The sequence below is a fragment of the Apiospora marii genome (assembly GCF_038362585.1).
Source record: "Apiospora marii strain CBS 49790 chromosome Unknown utg000004l_segment0_segment0, whole genome shotgun sequence".
In the NCBI taxonomy this organism is placed as follows: domain Eukaryota; kingdom Fungi; phylum Ascomycota; class Sordariomycetes; order Amphisphaeriales; family Apiosporaceae; genus Apiospora; species Apiospora marii.
The window spans coordinates 691,734-704,426 of NW_027117375.1; the positions used below are offsets into that span (position 1 = coordinate 691,734).

The 12,693-nt window shown below is 53.4% G+C and overlaps 3 protein-coding genes across 3 annotated transcripts; 1 reads left to right on the top strand and 2 right to left on the bottom strand.

Moving 5' to 3' along the window:
- Positions 1-543: 543 nt before the first annotated feature.
- PG985_006157 (uncharacterized protein) lies at positions 544-2,328 on the bottom strand (the record flags this gene model as incomplete). The annotated part of the gene is made up of 2 exons (XM_066825926.1): positions 544-2,074; positions 2,138-2,328. 2 exons carry the CDS (start codon positions 2,326-2,328, stop codon positions 544-546), a joined length of 1,722 nt encoding a protein of 573 aa, XP_066685533.1.
- A 1,076-nt stretch (positions 2,329-3,404) lies between these two features.
- Positions 3,405-4,811, bottom strand: PG985_006158 (uncharacterized protein; the record flags this gene model as incomplete). Its single annotated transcript, XM_066825927.1, is given in 3 exon segments — positions 3,405-3,536; positions 3,598-4,790; positions 4,802-4,811. The coding sequence occupies 3 exon segments, from the start codon at positions 4,809-4,811 to the stop codon at positions 3,405-3,407; spliced, it is 1,335 nt and encodes a 444-aa protein (XP_066685534.1).
- A 4,263-nt stretch (positions 4,812-9,074) lies between these two features.
- PG985_006159 (uncharacterized protein) lies at positions 9,075-10,568 on the top strand (the record flags this gene model as incomplete). Its single annotated transcript, XM_066825928.1, has 1 exon — positions 9,075-10,568. One exon carries the CDS (start codon positions 9,075-9,077, stop codon positions 10,566-10,568), a length of 1,494 nt encoding a protein of 497 aa, XP_066685535.1.
- Between the last annotated feature and the right edge of the window lie 2,125 nt (positions 10,569-12,693).

Sequence of the window (12,693 nt, forward strand, 5' to 3'; positions counted from 1 at the left end):
CGGCATACAGACCAGAAACCCCTTTCCGTTTCATACGTTCCCTACTCCGGACCATCCACACCCAGCCTCGAGAGTAGTTAGGGTCCGCGGGCGTGTCTACGCGGCGGGAGCATTGCGGCGAAGAAACATGGCAACCCGTTCCCCCACGCAAGAAGACTGTATCTGGATGATAATCGTAATTTTGACAGGGTGATACAGTGTATGGATATCCATTTCAGCTTCGGGGCAACTGTGGAAGTTGTGGCATTTGCTTGTAGATAGCATGTGAAGAAACCCCGGGTCCTGGTAACGACTCGATAGGGGGCGAGTTCATAATAGGGGCTTCTACAAGATCCTCTGAGCTCCCATAAGCTGTCTCGTAAACAGTCCTAGCTCACAAACCACACTTTGAGCCGCAAAAAACTATTTCTAGAGTATTTCTCGAGTCTGAGTAGATATTCATACTTATACTGATCTAAAGCTACTTAGTGATATTCCTTCCCTCCGCCAAGCACGTTTGCATCATGAGAACTCGGGTAACATTTTGACCCAAGGGGACCCCAATCAAGTCGCGCCCCTAGAAAACAATTTCCTCAACTCCACCTGCAGACTGCTCCTTCTCTTTGTAGACTTCAGCTGCCTCCCACCACTGGGGCTCAGAGTACCTTCTCGACCGCCGCCGTCTCCTTGAATATCGAGCACCTGCCCCCGGATCATGTGGTCGAACACCTCCCTCTCCACCCTCCTCGCCCTTTTCCGGCCCGCGACGCCGATGCTCGGGCTGCTGTCCGTGACGTCTCTGGTATCGGGGCTCCGGGACCTGGTGGCCGTGGTCGGCCGGTAGAGGGTCAGGTACTCCTTGCTCTGCGGCGGCGGCGTGCGGGATCGACCCACGATGCGCTGAAGGCCCGATAGGACGGCCTCGGCGAGCGGTGAGGACGAGCGGTGCAGCAAACTTCCGATGGGGGTCCGGGAGCGGCTGCCGCTGCGTGGGCTGCCTTCTCTGTCGTTGCTACCAATGCCCGGCTCGGAGCTTGGAGTCGGGGTTCGTCTAGACGGGGGTGGCACTCGATAATCAACGGCGGTGGTGGGCCCGTTGAAATCATAATACCTGGCACTAGCACGCGTTCGATATGTCTGCGATGGGAGGTACGCATCTTTTTCCTGACCGTGGGCAGTTTTTTGTTGGGGATGATATACATAGGGTACTCCCTCAGATACTGTTTGTGCTACCACGCGAGAGGATGGACGCTTCAGGGGTGGGGAAGTTACGAAGGAGGTGTTGTGTACCGGTACCGTAACAGATATCTGGGGTATGTCTTGATCCATCGGGCCCCGGGCCCTACTTCCTGAAATACGGGGAGACCGTGGATGTGAGCGCCGAGGCGGAGTTCGATGTCGAGGCGGAGACGGGGTCGTGGGACAGACTGTTTTAGGTGGCTCGGGCGGGGTGAGGTCTTCGGCAGGCGCTGACGTGACGTCCCGGAAGTGGTCGTCCAATATGGATACCGGACGGGGCTCTGCCTGGCGTGGCGCACGATGCTGGGGAGACGATCGCTGCATCCACTTTGGGATGGGCTTGGTCGGACTCGGCTTGAAGGCCGGCTCGCCCATCGGATCGAGGATCGAGATGTAAATGGTCGAGTCAAGTGGCACGACACAGTCGCCCCTGTCGCTGTCGGCCGATCCGCCAGACGCAGCACCGTCGGCCGCATGGATTCTCTGGGAACGTGGCCGCGTGCGAGTACTGCCGAGCTCCTCGGAGACTCGAGCCATCTTGCTGGGCACCCTTTTGATCTGCCCTGTCGCCGAGCGGCTGATTGTGCCCTCTTTCCTCTCCCACCTCTTCCGGTTCAGCCCTCCGTCGATCTTGTCCGTCCGCCGCAGCGCCTTTTGCACGACCGTCTTGTGGTCGAGCGAGTCCATCTCGACATCGACGACGCAATTGGCGCAGAGCGGGACGTCCAGGATCTCCTTGGCTCTGAAGTGCTCGACGTCCCAAATATCCCACCCCTCCTCCCCATCGCCACCGTCGTCACCATCGTCGTCGAGCAGGAACAGCTCCTCGACCCGCGTGCCCTGGGTGACCCGCCGGCTCCCGCACAAGAGGCATCCGTAGCAAGCGCGGTGCCAGAAGCACTACCCGAGGCTGACGCACTCGTCGCCGCGGCACACGATCTCGCCGCACACCCAGCAGATGGCGAGGTCGATGATGGCGTTGTAGCACGCCTCGCAAGTAAGGCGGGCGGCGCGGCCCAGGACATGAGGCGGTCCCCGCGATAGGTGCCAGCAGAAGGTGCAAGTGAAGAGGTGGGGGTGTGGAGGATTGCTTCTGCGGGACTGCGGCATTATCTTATTGCATACCAGAGACAACCACGAGGACGGCGTGCTCGTTGCCGGAGGGGGGCAGGGTAGTGGCTGATAGAGACCGGGAGAGGAGGTCTTGGGCACCCTCCAAGGGAGTTCCTCTCAACTCAAAGCGAAAGGAGAGGGAAAGAAACCAAACGAGGGTGATTAATGCGGCCCACGGCAATAGGTTACCTTATGGCAAACCCGAAGTGATGGGAGAACGAATGTAGATAATACGGGATGCAATCTGTCGTTGCAACTTCGATGTTATGAATGCAAACTCTTATATGAATGTAATACAAGTGATAATGAGATCGTCTTTAGGTATAGGTTAGGTATAACAAGGTGGAAAGGGGCGGCGGGTAAATGGAGTAAGTATTCAGAAGCCACGAACGTTTCGACTCATCTGGGCAGGAACTTCCAGGCCACGCCAGCACTCGCTACATTAAGGAGCTCCTTACGCTTGCAAACATGAAGGAGGCACCTGTTTGAACTTACCCAGGTACACGATTTCTCATCGCAGAATTTACACATGGTAAGCGCAGCGAGATACCCTGTGAAGCCATGCCCGCATGCATAGGTAAGTAACGTCGAAGCGCGATCCAAAGAAGGCGTGTTTTGTCTTGTTGTTTTCGATTTCTGTCTCTTTTCATCGCTGAGAACATTGCTATGCTGTTGCCATCTATCTCTAGCTCCAGTGCCAATTGGTGCAATTGCCTTGAATCGTGCAAAGATTGGACCAAAAAATAAAATAAAAAATAAAGCTGAATCGTCTTTCTCGTAAGAACGAACCCAATGCCATGACACGCTGCTCTACCCCTAAAAATGAAGCAAGGAAAACCGAAGACGCCTCGCCATGCGCATATGCAGCACTGCGGTACTGCCGATAACAAGAAAATCAGATTGATTAGGACCTTTTCGAAAAGATCGGTCGATAGGTTACATGACCCATGGAGGTGAAGGTAGGGGTATCATCATGAATCGTACAAATGTAGTATGATAGTAGGTGGCATTAAAACAAGTAGAAGAACAGAGAAGAAAGAAGTCAGACGTGAGGGTTGGGTTGTGACGAGTCATCACGGCTGCATGTCGCCTATATGCTCAGCTGTGACGGCTGGTTCTGGTTCAGCCGGCAAACCAGACCGCGAATTAGGCTGACTGACAGTGACAGCAGGAGCGATTTCTGGGTCTGGGATTTGGATGTCAAGCTGATCAAGGAGGTTAGTGTCGGACGCAAACACGCATCGGGCGTAGAGTATCGCAACTTACATTCATGTACCCAGTTCTCCGCAAAGGGACAATCTTGGGTGCTATAGCTGAATCCTCGGTGCCAGCAGCCTTTTCCATCTCAGTGTTCCATTTCTCAATCCACATTTCTAGGGTCTTGAGTCTAGATTTGGTGTAGGTCAGACCCAGGTCGTCCCAGATCCAGCCAGTCACCAAACCCATAAAACCATCGACAATGTTACGCCAGTAATACGGATTGAAGATGGGCACCAATTCGTGATTCAGCTTCTCAATGACACGGCGGAATTCCTGTTCCGAGATGCCGGCAGGGTCCAGTATTTCGGGGTATAAATTCGAGAAGGTAGGAGCGAGGTCGCCTTCCACTAGCCAGTCCCTCTTAATCCGAATTACACGCGTGGCGGCATATTCGGGAGAATCCATAGGGACGTGAGGATTCAGATGAGGATAGCAAGGATGTTGTGGCCCCCATTCCTCTCCCATGTCGGGCTGATCAGGGTCGCCCATGATGGACGAGTCGGTTGAAGAAATGGGCGATCCAAGGCCATCAGGCAACGAAGCTCTATCATGGCTCAAGCGCGGGGCCAACGAATCTGGACCTCGCTCCATATCTTTGGAGAATGAGCGTTCCGCTTCCACTATGTCTGATGGCGCCATGGTCGCTTTTCCTTTCCCTTTATCAGGCTTGCGAGGGTCTTCCTGTCTAACCAAACCGAAACTGATGGCTCGGGCCCGTGATGTTACGCTTTGGCCGCGCTTCCGAAGCCCGCTGACCTTGGTCTTGCTGTCTCTTCGGGGAGGCTGGTATGAAGGGCCAGCCTCGGCTTCTTCGACAGGTGGCGAATGTAGTCGAGCTTTTCCGTCGTAAGAATGGCGTAGGGACGTGGGCAGGCTGATGCGATGGTCGCCACTGGCCCGTCCTTCAATTTGAAGGCTAGTACGTGTCGCAGCGGAATGCTTGTTCTGTCTTTGTTCTGATAGAGAGAGCAGCGGATAATCGCCTGCGCCTGTGCCGATGGGGTCTCTCGGGTCCGCAGTCTCGTCTATGACGGGATGGGCAAGTGGAACGTTTGGGGGCGGTGGGGTTGAGGCGCGACGTCTTCGTGATGATTGCGTTTGCGGCGGTGATCTCGGAGTGGAATTGGTGGGATTCCACAGACGTGCAGCAGCCGGCCGGCCGATGAGGCGTTGCTGATGAACAGGCTGAGTTGATGATTCTGCAGTGTACGAGATAGCATGCAGAATGTTATTATCGGGACGAAAGGGTGTCCTTGCCAATAAATTTCTACGCGGCGGTTGGCGTGGACGGGCTTGGTCGGTGATTACAGGTTGGTGTTGCTCGGTGAAAGCAGTATTGATTGTTTCAGAAGGTGGTGGTTCAGATTTGTTGGCGTCGCGACGTGATTGTTGATGTTGCTTCCGGACATCTAGGGCGGGCGGTGACAAACTCGTTGATGGAAGGTCAGCGTGTGAAGCCGTTTGGAGAAGCTAGTCGCAGCGGCCGAACGGGCGGCCAAGTGAGAAATGAGGCGAGCACGGCGGCGCTTGTGCTGGCGGGCGTACCGAAGATGGGGATTGGTTTTACACAATTGATGGAATGAGGGTGTCGCGGATAAATCTTGCCCGGCAATTGGGTTGGGCAAGTTGTCGGGGAAAACACAAGGGTGACCGCTGGGGGCCAGGCGGCTGCTGTCTGGGCGGTGAGCCGATATTGGGACGGAATGCGAATGGTGTCGGCGCAAAACCAGCGCTGTCGGTGTTGAGATCAGGTTGTAGGCCTGGAACTGGGCACGGGTTTGAGAGCAAATCGCTCGTCGTTGACCCGGCGGTCCTGGTTGGATGGTGGATTGAGGAGGTGTTGTAATAGTAGAGCCGGCAGTCAGGGGTCGCGAGATGCTCCTGCACCTGCTAGCCAAATGCAGCATAATGTTTAAGCACTGGGAAATTACCTTAGTCGCTTCCACGACCCAGAGAGGACCACTGCTTGATTTTGCCCTTCTCTTTTACCTAATCCATAAGGTTCGCTCAGAAACCCGGTGGATATGTGATGGCCAATAAGTAATCAATCAGTGAGTCAATATATCGTCAGCGATATGCAAGTAGGCGTTTGAAGGGCACGATTGTGTGAGTCGCCCGTTGGTTGGGGTGTTTTTTTTTCTTCGTTCTTCTTTTTTGCTCTCTTCGAGTATTCGGCGGCCTGGCTGGGTGTCCACAGTTTCAATCCAACAAGTCGGCTGCCGGCTATGCCTTCGCGATAGGGCTATCGGCTTTTCCAGCCTCACTAACAAGCACTACCGACTAGAGGACTAGGTAGGTAGAATACTTAATAAGTGAGACCAAGAAGAACCCCGTTGGCGTCGGTGGTGTGTTTGAATCTTCAACTCTCCTCCCAGTCGTGTGCAGGAGTCAAGGATGGGTGGCCTGATACACGTGCGTCACCCGGCCAGAGTCGCCTTTCTCCTCCAGCGGATGAGCGTTTTCAGAGTGACACCGGGCCAGGCGTTTGCTGTTGTTGGACTGCGATGGTAGTTGCCTCATATGTAGTCAATAGGCATATGGCCGAGAGGGAGGGTCTTTTCAGCTCTGCGCACACGTCTCGTATAAGTAGGCCCTTGTGTCTCCTTCAACCAAGATTCGCCGACCTAAGACATCATTCTCAAGCCCGAAAAATGCCAACAGAAACAGGGCTTTAAATTACCTATTTATTGACCCGTGGCAAGAATGTCCCCTACCTTCTTTCGTTTCGACGGTCGTTTACGCACGCTCGGCTCAGCTGAAGCGCCCAACCGTGAGGTGGCCAGGGGTTGGTCCCTGTCCACTCCCATGTTTGAGTAGCAGCAGCAGCAGCCTGAAGGTGGATCGATATCAAGAGAGGATCTTCTTTCTTACAAGTCAAGTGCGCTACAGACCTCAGGCACCACCCAAGAGACCCGAGTAAGTGGTTGGGGGAGATGCGACTGGGCTAGGAACCACGGAACGAGTCGCATCCATCCATCCATCCACCTCCACCTGCAAGGTACGTTTCTCGATGCCTTACCTAAGCTTGCATACCCGTGTCCTTTGTCGTCATCCGTTGATTAACTGATGGGTTCACGAATCTCTAGGTCACTGCGACCAAATACCATTTTCGTCAAGTCAACCACATCTCTTATGAGCTCACGTACGGAGTATAGGTAAGTAGGTTAGGTAGTCTTTACCATTGCTGTGGAATAGGGGGCAGGCAGTTGTGGTCGGAGTGGCAGCCAGAAGAAACTTTGTCTAATCTGTGCCTGCTTGTTTATTAGCAAGCTGTTTGATGGTAAGTTACCCGCTTTCGGTCATCTCCTACGCCTCATCGTGTCTGTGCATCAACTCGCATAAAACAGGTAATCCAGGAAACCCGTCCATCGCAAGCCATTGCTACCGTTTCAGTAGTATACCCACTGCGTGCCGCTCTGTCCCTTTCCGTACGTGTATGTATTGCTGGCCGAGGTGGGTGAAGGTGCTACGGGTTTGACGGGCAGCACTTGTGTCCTCGTGGCTGATTGAAAAAACATGTATATCCTACACACGGCATGAATCATGCCCGGCACCAGTCAATGCCGTGCGAATACTCTCGCGTGAGGTAAAGCGCGACGGCCCTGGCTTTTGCCATCGGTATGATCATGTACTCAGTCTTCTGTTGGAAATAGTAATGACGTGTCTGGCCAGAGGAATCCTGTAAATGGGGGTTGAGCCTCAGCAATTTTATTTGCAATTGTCTCGGCTGTCTCGTTGTGTGGGTCACGGGGTTTGGCCATTGACGCTTGCAGGGCTTGAAGGCTTGAACACTATGTATTAACCGTCTGGTTCATCTGATCTTGCGAACGATTGAGGCTGAGTACTTTGTGGTCTCCTTGGGGCTTCTCCTCTCGTGCACACCGGCGTGAAGCTTCAATTGGAGGATACCTTGAGTACATGTAGTCTTTGGTACTTGTCGACCCGTTGCCCCTGTCCAACGTGCCCTGTTTCTCTTGATCCAGTCTGTCTGTCAAACTTAGATATGTACTTACTTGAATAGCAAGCAAGTAGTCTGGTCCTTGGTTTGCACAGGCTTACTGTGTCTGGAGCATATTAAAGACGCCCTCTGTCACCGCGAGGCGCGGTAGGCGTCATGCATCCATGAGTTCCAACGTCTCCGAGCCATTGATATTTGTAGGCAGTGATTACATAGTTAAAAACGGGGTGCACAAACACATATCCAGAAAGCGTTGTTTGGAGAGGTGGTTGCAGCTGTGCATTCCGCCCAGCGGCGTCGAGGCAACATTGACTGTTCGGACGAGCCCATGCTGAACTGGTCTGTTTGGTCAAGATGGACAATTCAGATGCGGCTAGCCAATGCCATACATAAGTGGCAGAATTGTAGAATATACCGCTGAACCAAAAACCGACGGCCGACTGATGTATCAATCGGTATATTATGGTCTATGTCTCGTCAGGACCAACAAGAACCCGACAATTTGGCTCTCTGGCGATACATACATGTAGTAGTATACCTACAGGCATGCCCACTGGGAATTGCCAGCCAGGGAGGGCAGATTAACTTGGGCCTCGGCTGAGAGGTTGACAAGCAATTTATCCCCCCTTTGCCAGTAACGTTTTCTGGGGGCGTCCCCGCTACAGCTCTCCGGCCCTGCCTGTCATTATGCTGGTGGCTTGTGGGTGGATAGTGGGTTCGATCAGTTGGGGGGGGGGGGGATGGGGGAGGAGCCATGGATCTGAGGGCCATATATGTAGATCAGTGCATTAATTATATATCATCAAATGAATATAAACATGTATCCTTGTGGATCTGGTATTCTTCTCGCGACCTGTTGGAAGATGCTACCTAATTCAAAGTATCAATCGATCAATGATGGATGTCAATAGTGCCCCCGGACCCAGGCCCGTTAGGTAAGGCATGTCTCTGGTTCGTGCCCCTCTATTACGCCTGGTACCGGTAGTTTGTACTTTCTTTCTTACATCAATACGTAATGTTTCGGGCATTGGCTCGAGGTAGCACTCTCTGGTGGTATCAATTGATCAACTTAGGCACGGCATGTGTGTGACTACCTACACGTAGCAGTACGAGAATGAAGATTTCTTAGTCCGAAGGGAGGCAGGTAGCCCATTGTCCTAGTCTTGTTGGTGGCAGCTGAGGACCGACTTGGGCAACAGCTAAACTCTCTCAACTGTCTCTTTCCGCCTCCCGTCCCCGACATTTCGACCATTCTTGCCAAAAAGCCTCCTGTACAGGAAAGAGGAAGAGGAAAGCTACTTCTTACGCCATCTTATCTGGCAGAGAGTCCAGTCCCGCTCATTCTTCTCGGCTGGGTTTTGGAGCCGACCTCTGACCTCCTACATATATGCCACTTTAATCTCCCGACTCGACCGCATTGTTACTACATCCGTATGCGTCGTACAACTTCAACCCCTTCAGCCTGCCTTTCCTCATCGCGCCGGCCCATCTCACACTTTGCTGTGGGTCGGGCAACCAACCCGCTATGCGCTCGTGCGGTTTGTTCTTCACGTCGGCCATGGCAGATGACAACGCGTCAACGCCTGCACCTGCACACGCTGCAGGGCACCCACCGCACTCCCCGGGCAACGCGCCACCTGGTTATGGCATGAGACGTGCTGTAACGGTTGACGATCCTCCTCACTTACGTCGCCGCCCGACTCTGAACAGCCCTTTGACAGACCCCTTTGCCGACGTTCGCCGGCGTAGCTCGAACTTTTCCGATTTCAGCCTAAACGATGCTAGACATTCATTCGGCCACAACGATGAAGATGTATGGACTCCAGACAAGGAGAAGAAGCAATCAGCCGAGCGGGCTCGGTATGCTACAATACCGCTTGTTCTGGCGCTGTTGCCTGCTGTGGGGGGTATACTCTTCCAGGACGGAAGTGCTTTTCTAACCGACGTCATACTCCTGGGTCTTGCTGCTATATTCCTGCATTGGTCGGTCACCCAGCCCTGGGACTGGTATCATGCTGCGCAGGAAATACGGCTATTGAGGGATGCGACTATGGCCGAACATGTGTTTGAGTCTGACACCGAGGTCGAACCTTCCGTGACGGGCTCTGCTACAACGGCTTTAGAGAATGTCCCGGAGGAAGATGAGAAGGAAGGGGAAACGGTCGAAGACCAATCTACGAGCCCAGAAGAGACGCAGTGGAAATCGCGTCAAGACTCTGCTTCACGGGAATTGCACACCCACGAAGTACTTGCACTGACCGGGTGTTTCGTCTTCCCACTGTTGGGGGCCTTACTTTTGCATGCTATTCGGTGCCAGTTGACGCGGGGATCAGAAGGTCTTGTTTCCGACTATAACTTGTGCATCTTCTTGATCGCCGCCGAGGTTCGCCCCGTGAGCCATCTGATCAAGCTACTCCAGAACCGTACTCTACGCATGCAACGACTGGTTGGCTCAAATCCTTATTTGACAAAGACGCTGCGTGATCAACAGATCGAAGACCTTTACGGACGACTCGATGAGCTCGAATCTCGTGCTGCAGCCGCAGCAGCGGAGATGTCATCGGCTGCCAGTGTGCACAGTGATACTTCTGACAACAACCGGGCCGTGGAGGCCATGGTTGCACGCTGCATGAGGGACAACACACAACCAGAACTGGATGCCTTGAACCGCGCTGTCCGCCGATACGAAAAGAAGCTGGCGCTCCTTGCCAATGCAACGGACCGCCGCGTGGAGTACCTCGAGCATAAGATGAACGATGCTTTGGCCCTCGCCGCGGTTGCAGCCAAGCACAGTGCAGCCCAGGTGGACTTGGGCCATTGGCTAGCCGAGAGAATGGTCGCTATTCTCGCGCTCCCATTGCAGACCGCGATAGCAGTATGCGGGGCTCCCTTTCGGGCGTGGTCGACGTTGTTCGGGCGGAAAGGTCGAGCCGCTGCCGATAAGCCTCATAGGACGGCGCGAAGGCCTGGTTCAGCAAAGGTCAACGGCGATCACGGATCCGGCAGACCTAGAAGATGAAACGGTGCTCGTGAGCCAATTTTGTCACTGTCAGGCAACTTGCTTTGTATGAGGCGTAACGGGGGTATGGCTTTCAAGGGATATTTGATACCAGGCAAGCAGCCATAAATACCGGTGGGAAACCAGAACTTACGGAGTAGCAACTAGGAATGATATACAGGACGGCGCCCGTGTTGGTATTTGGTGATAAAATATACGCACGCAGGGTTTCGTTTCAATTCCACTTTGACACGGTCAAGGCAATGAGCACATCATGGTCACATTGTTTTCAAGCCCAGCGTAAGGTGGTAGGACAAGTAACAGCTGGAGATAGGGGTTACCAGGGATAGGGAAGTAAGAATATTATAATCTACAACAAACAGGAAAATATTGGTTTTTGTTTCATGTGCGACTCATGCAAACACATTCTAACTACCTATACACAAAAGCTTGACTCGTTTTTACTATAGGCGTAACGGGCAGTGCTACCTACACCACTCTTACCTCAAGTATCCATAGTAGATCAGGTAATACTTATGGGCTTTGGCAGCTAAAGGAGTATCTATTTACCTCGGAGGGGCCCGAAATTTGGAGGCTATTCAATGAATCTAACCGACGGATACTATACCGCGGTCATTCAGGTTTTCTCTTTTTATATTCCGCGCGAGTTATACTGGCGAGCTGCCCTGGTGAGGAGCAGGGATCCACGATAGCTCAGGTACCTTCGGTATTTAATTTGCCAAGCCTTTTAAGGCGCGGGTCCAGCTTTGGACCAACCCAAGATGGCAGACCAAGGAGACCCATGATGCGATTCCGGGATGCGCTTCAACCTTTCCATCCCAGGTTTTCTCCACCCCCAATGTAGGAAATTGCATCCCATCCACTCTTCCGCTACCAGGAAAAAAAAAACGTGCCGAGTCCACTTGGTATCATCCTGTACCTAGATTTCTCCCGAGCGGTTTCCGGGTTCCAAAGAGGTAGTTTATGTAGTTACGTTACGTCACGTAGGTGGTGTGACCTTTTGCTCCGATACGAAAAAGAGGGCCCGGAGGTCCTTGCAACGATTTCAAGACAGCAGTTTTGGAGTGGTGGAGTTGAGATGGATAGAACAAAGCTGTCAGTCTAAATTCAGCCTCCCTTGCTTCTCGAATCTTTCCGCACGGCCGGGCCAGGAGAAAGGGAGGAGGACAAGTCCCAGGCGGACGAGACTGTGTGCCGTCTGAATGTCCGACCAAGAAGAGCGAGCTGGCCGTCTCGAGATCCAGCCCCGATGCGTGCATTTGTAGTGGCAGATCTCCAGCTCAACAGGTTGCCGTGAACGGCTGATGTATTGGCTGAGCTGTGGATGCACCGCGTCGTCCTGCTGCCGTAACGCCCGAGAAACATGTACTATTGGTGTGACAGCAGGATTCTTTATTGCTGATTTTCCTCCCCTCTCGCCCAAAATCCTCCCCACCCCCCTCGCTGCAGGTGATCCCGAGGCTGCCAGCTGCAGAGGCGGCCGAAGCGACATTCGGCGACTGCCCATCTGACCCAATCACGCCGTGGCGGGGCATCGGCTTGATCGCCTAGGCCGCCCACCCCTGGCGTTGGCCTCTGCACCTGGATGGAGCTGCAATTTCGTCTTCGGAATCTTGACGCCAGAGGTCTGCGCAAAGTTCTCTCCCAAACACGACCGTGACGCTGTCACTATAATTGGACTATGAAGCCTCTTTCACGGGAAAAAGAACCGGAAACGGAAACTTTCAGTGTTCCCAATAGTTTGTTATTCCGCCATTGGCTCCCATCCTGGGCATCCTGGACCACTCGACAGTGTGTGCTGGCCAACACCCCCAAGCCGTGCAGTGCCACGAGTGCAACGCCTTGATTGATCCTGGGAGCGAAAGCGGAAAGCGACATAAACCCAGTCAGTCAGTCAGTCAGTCAGAGTGATGTTCGTTTGACACGTCTGAGCAGGGGTTGGTTAGTAACAAGTATTGATGTGCGTTTGCTGTCGATACATGCATCCCATCGAGCCCATCCTACATGACCAACATACATTGATAGTAACCTACATACATACCTTCTTGCAGGGCCCCGCTGCGAAGTGACACGACACGACAGGAATACCTACTCCAACCCGTGATGGTGCCATCAGGGACAAGTT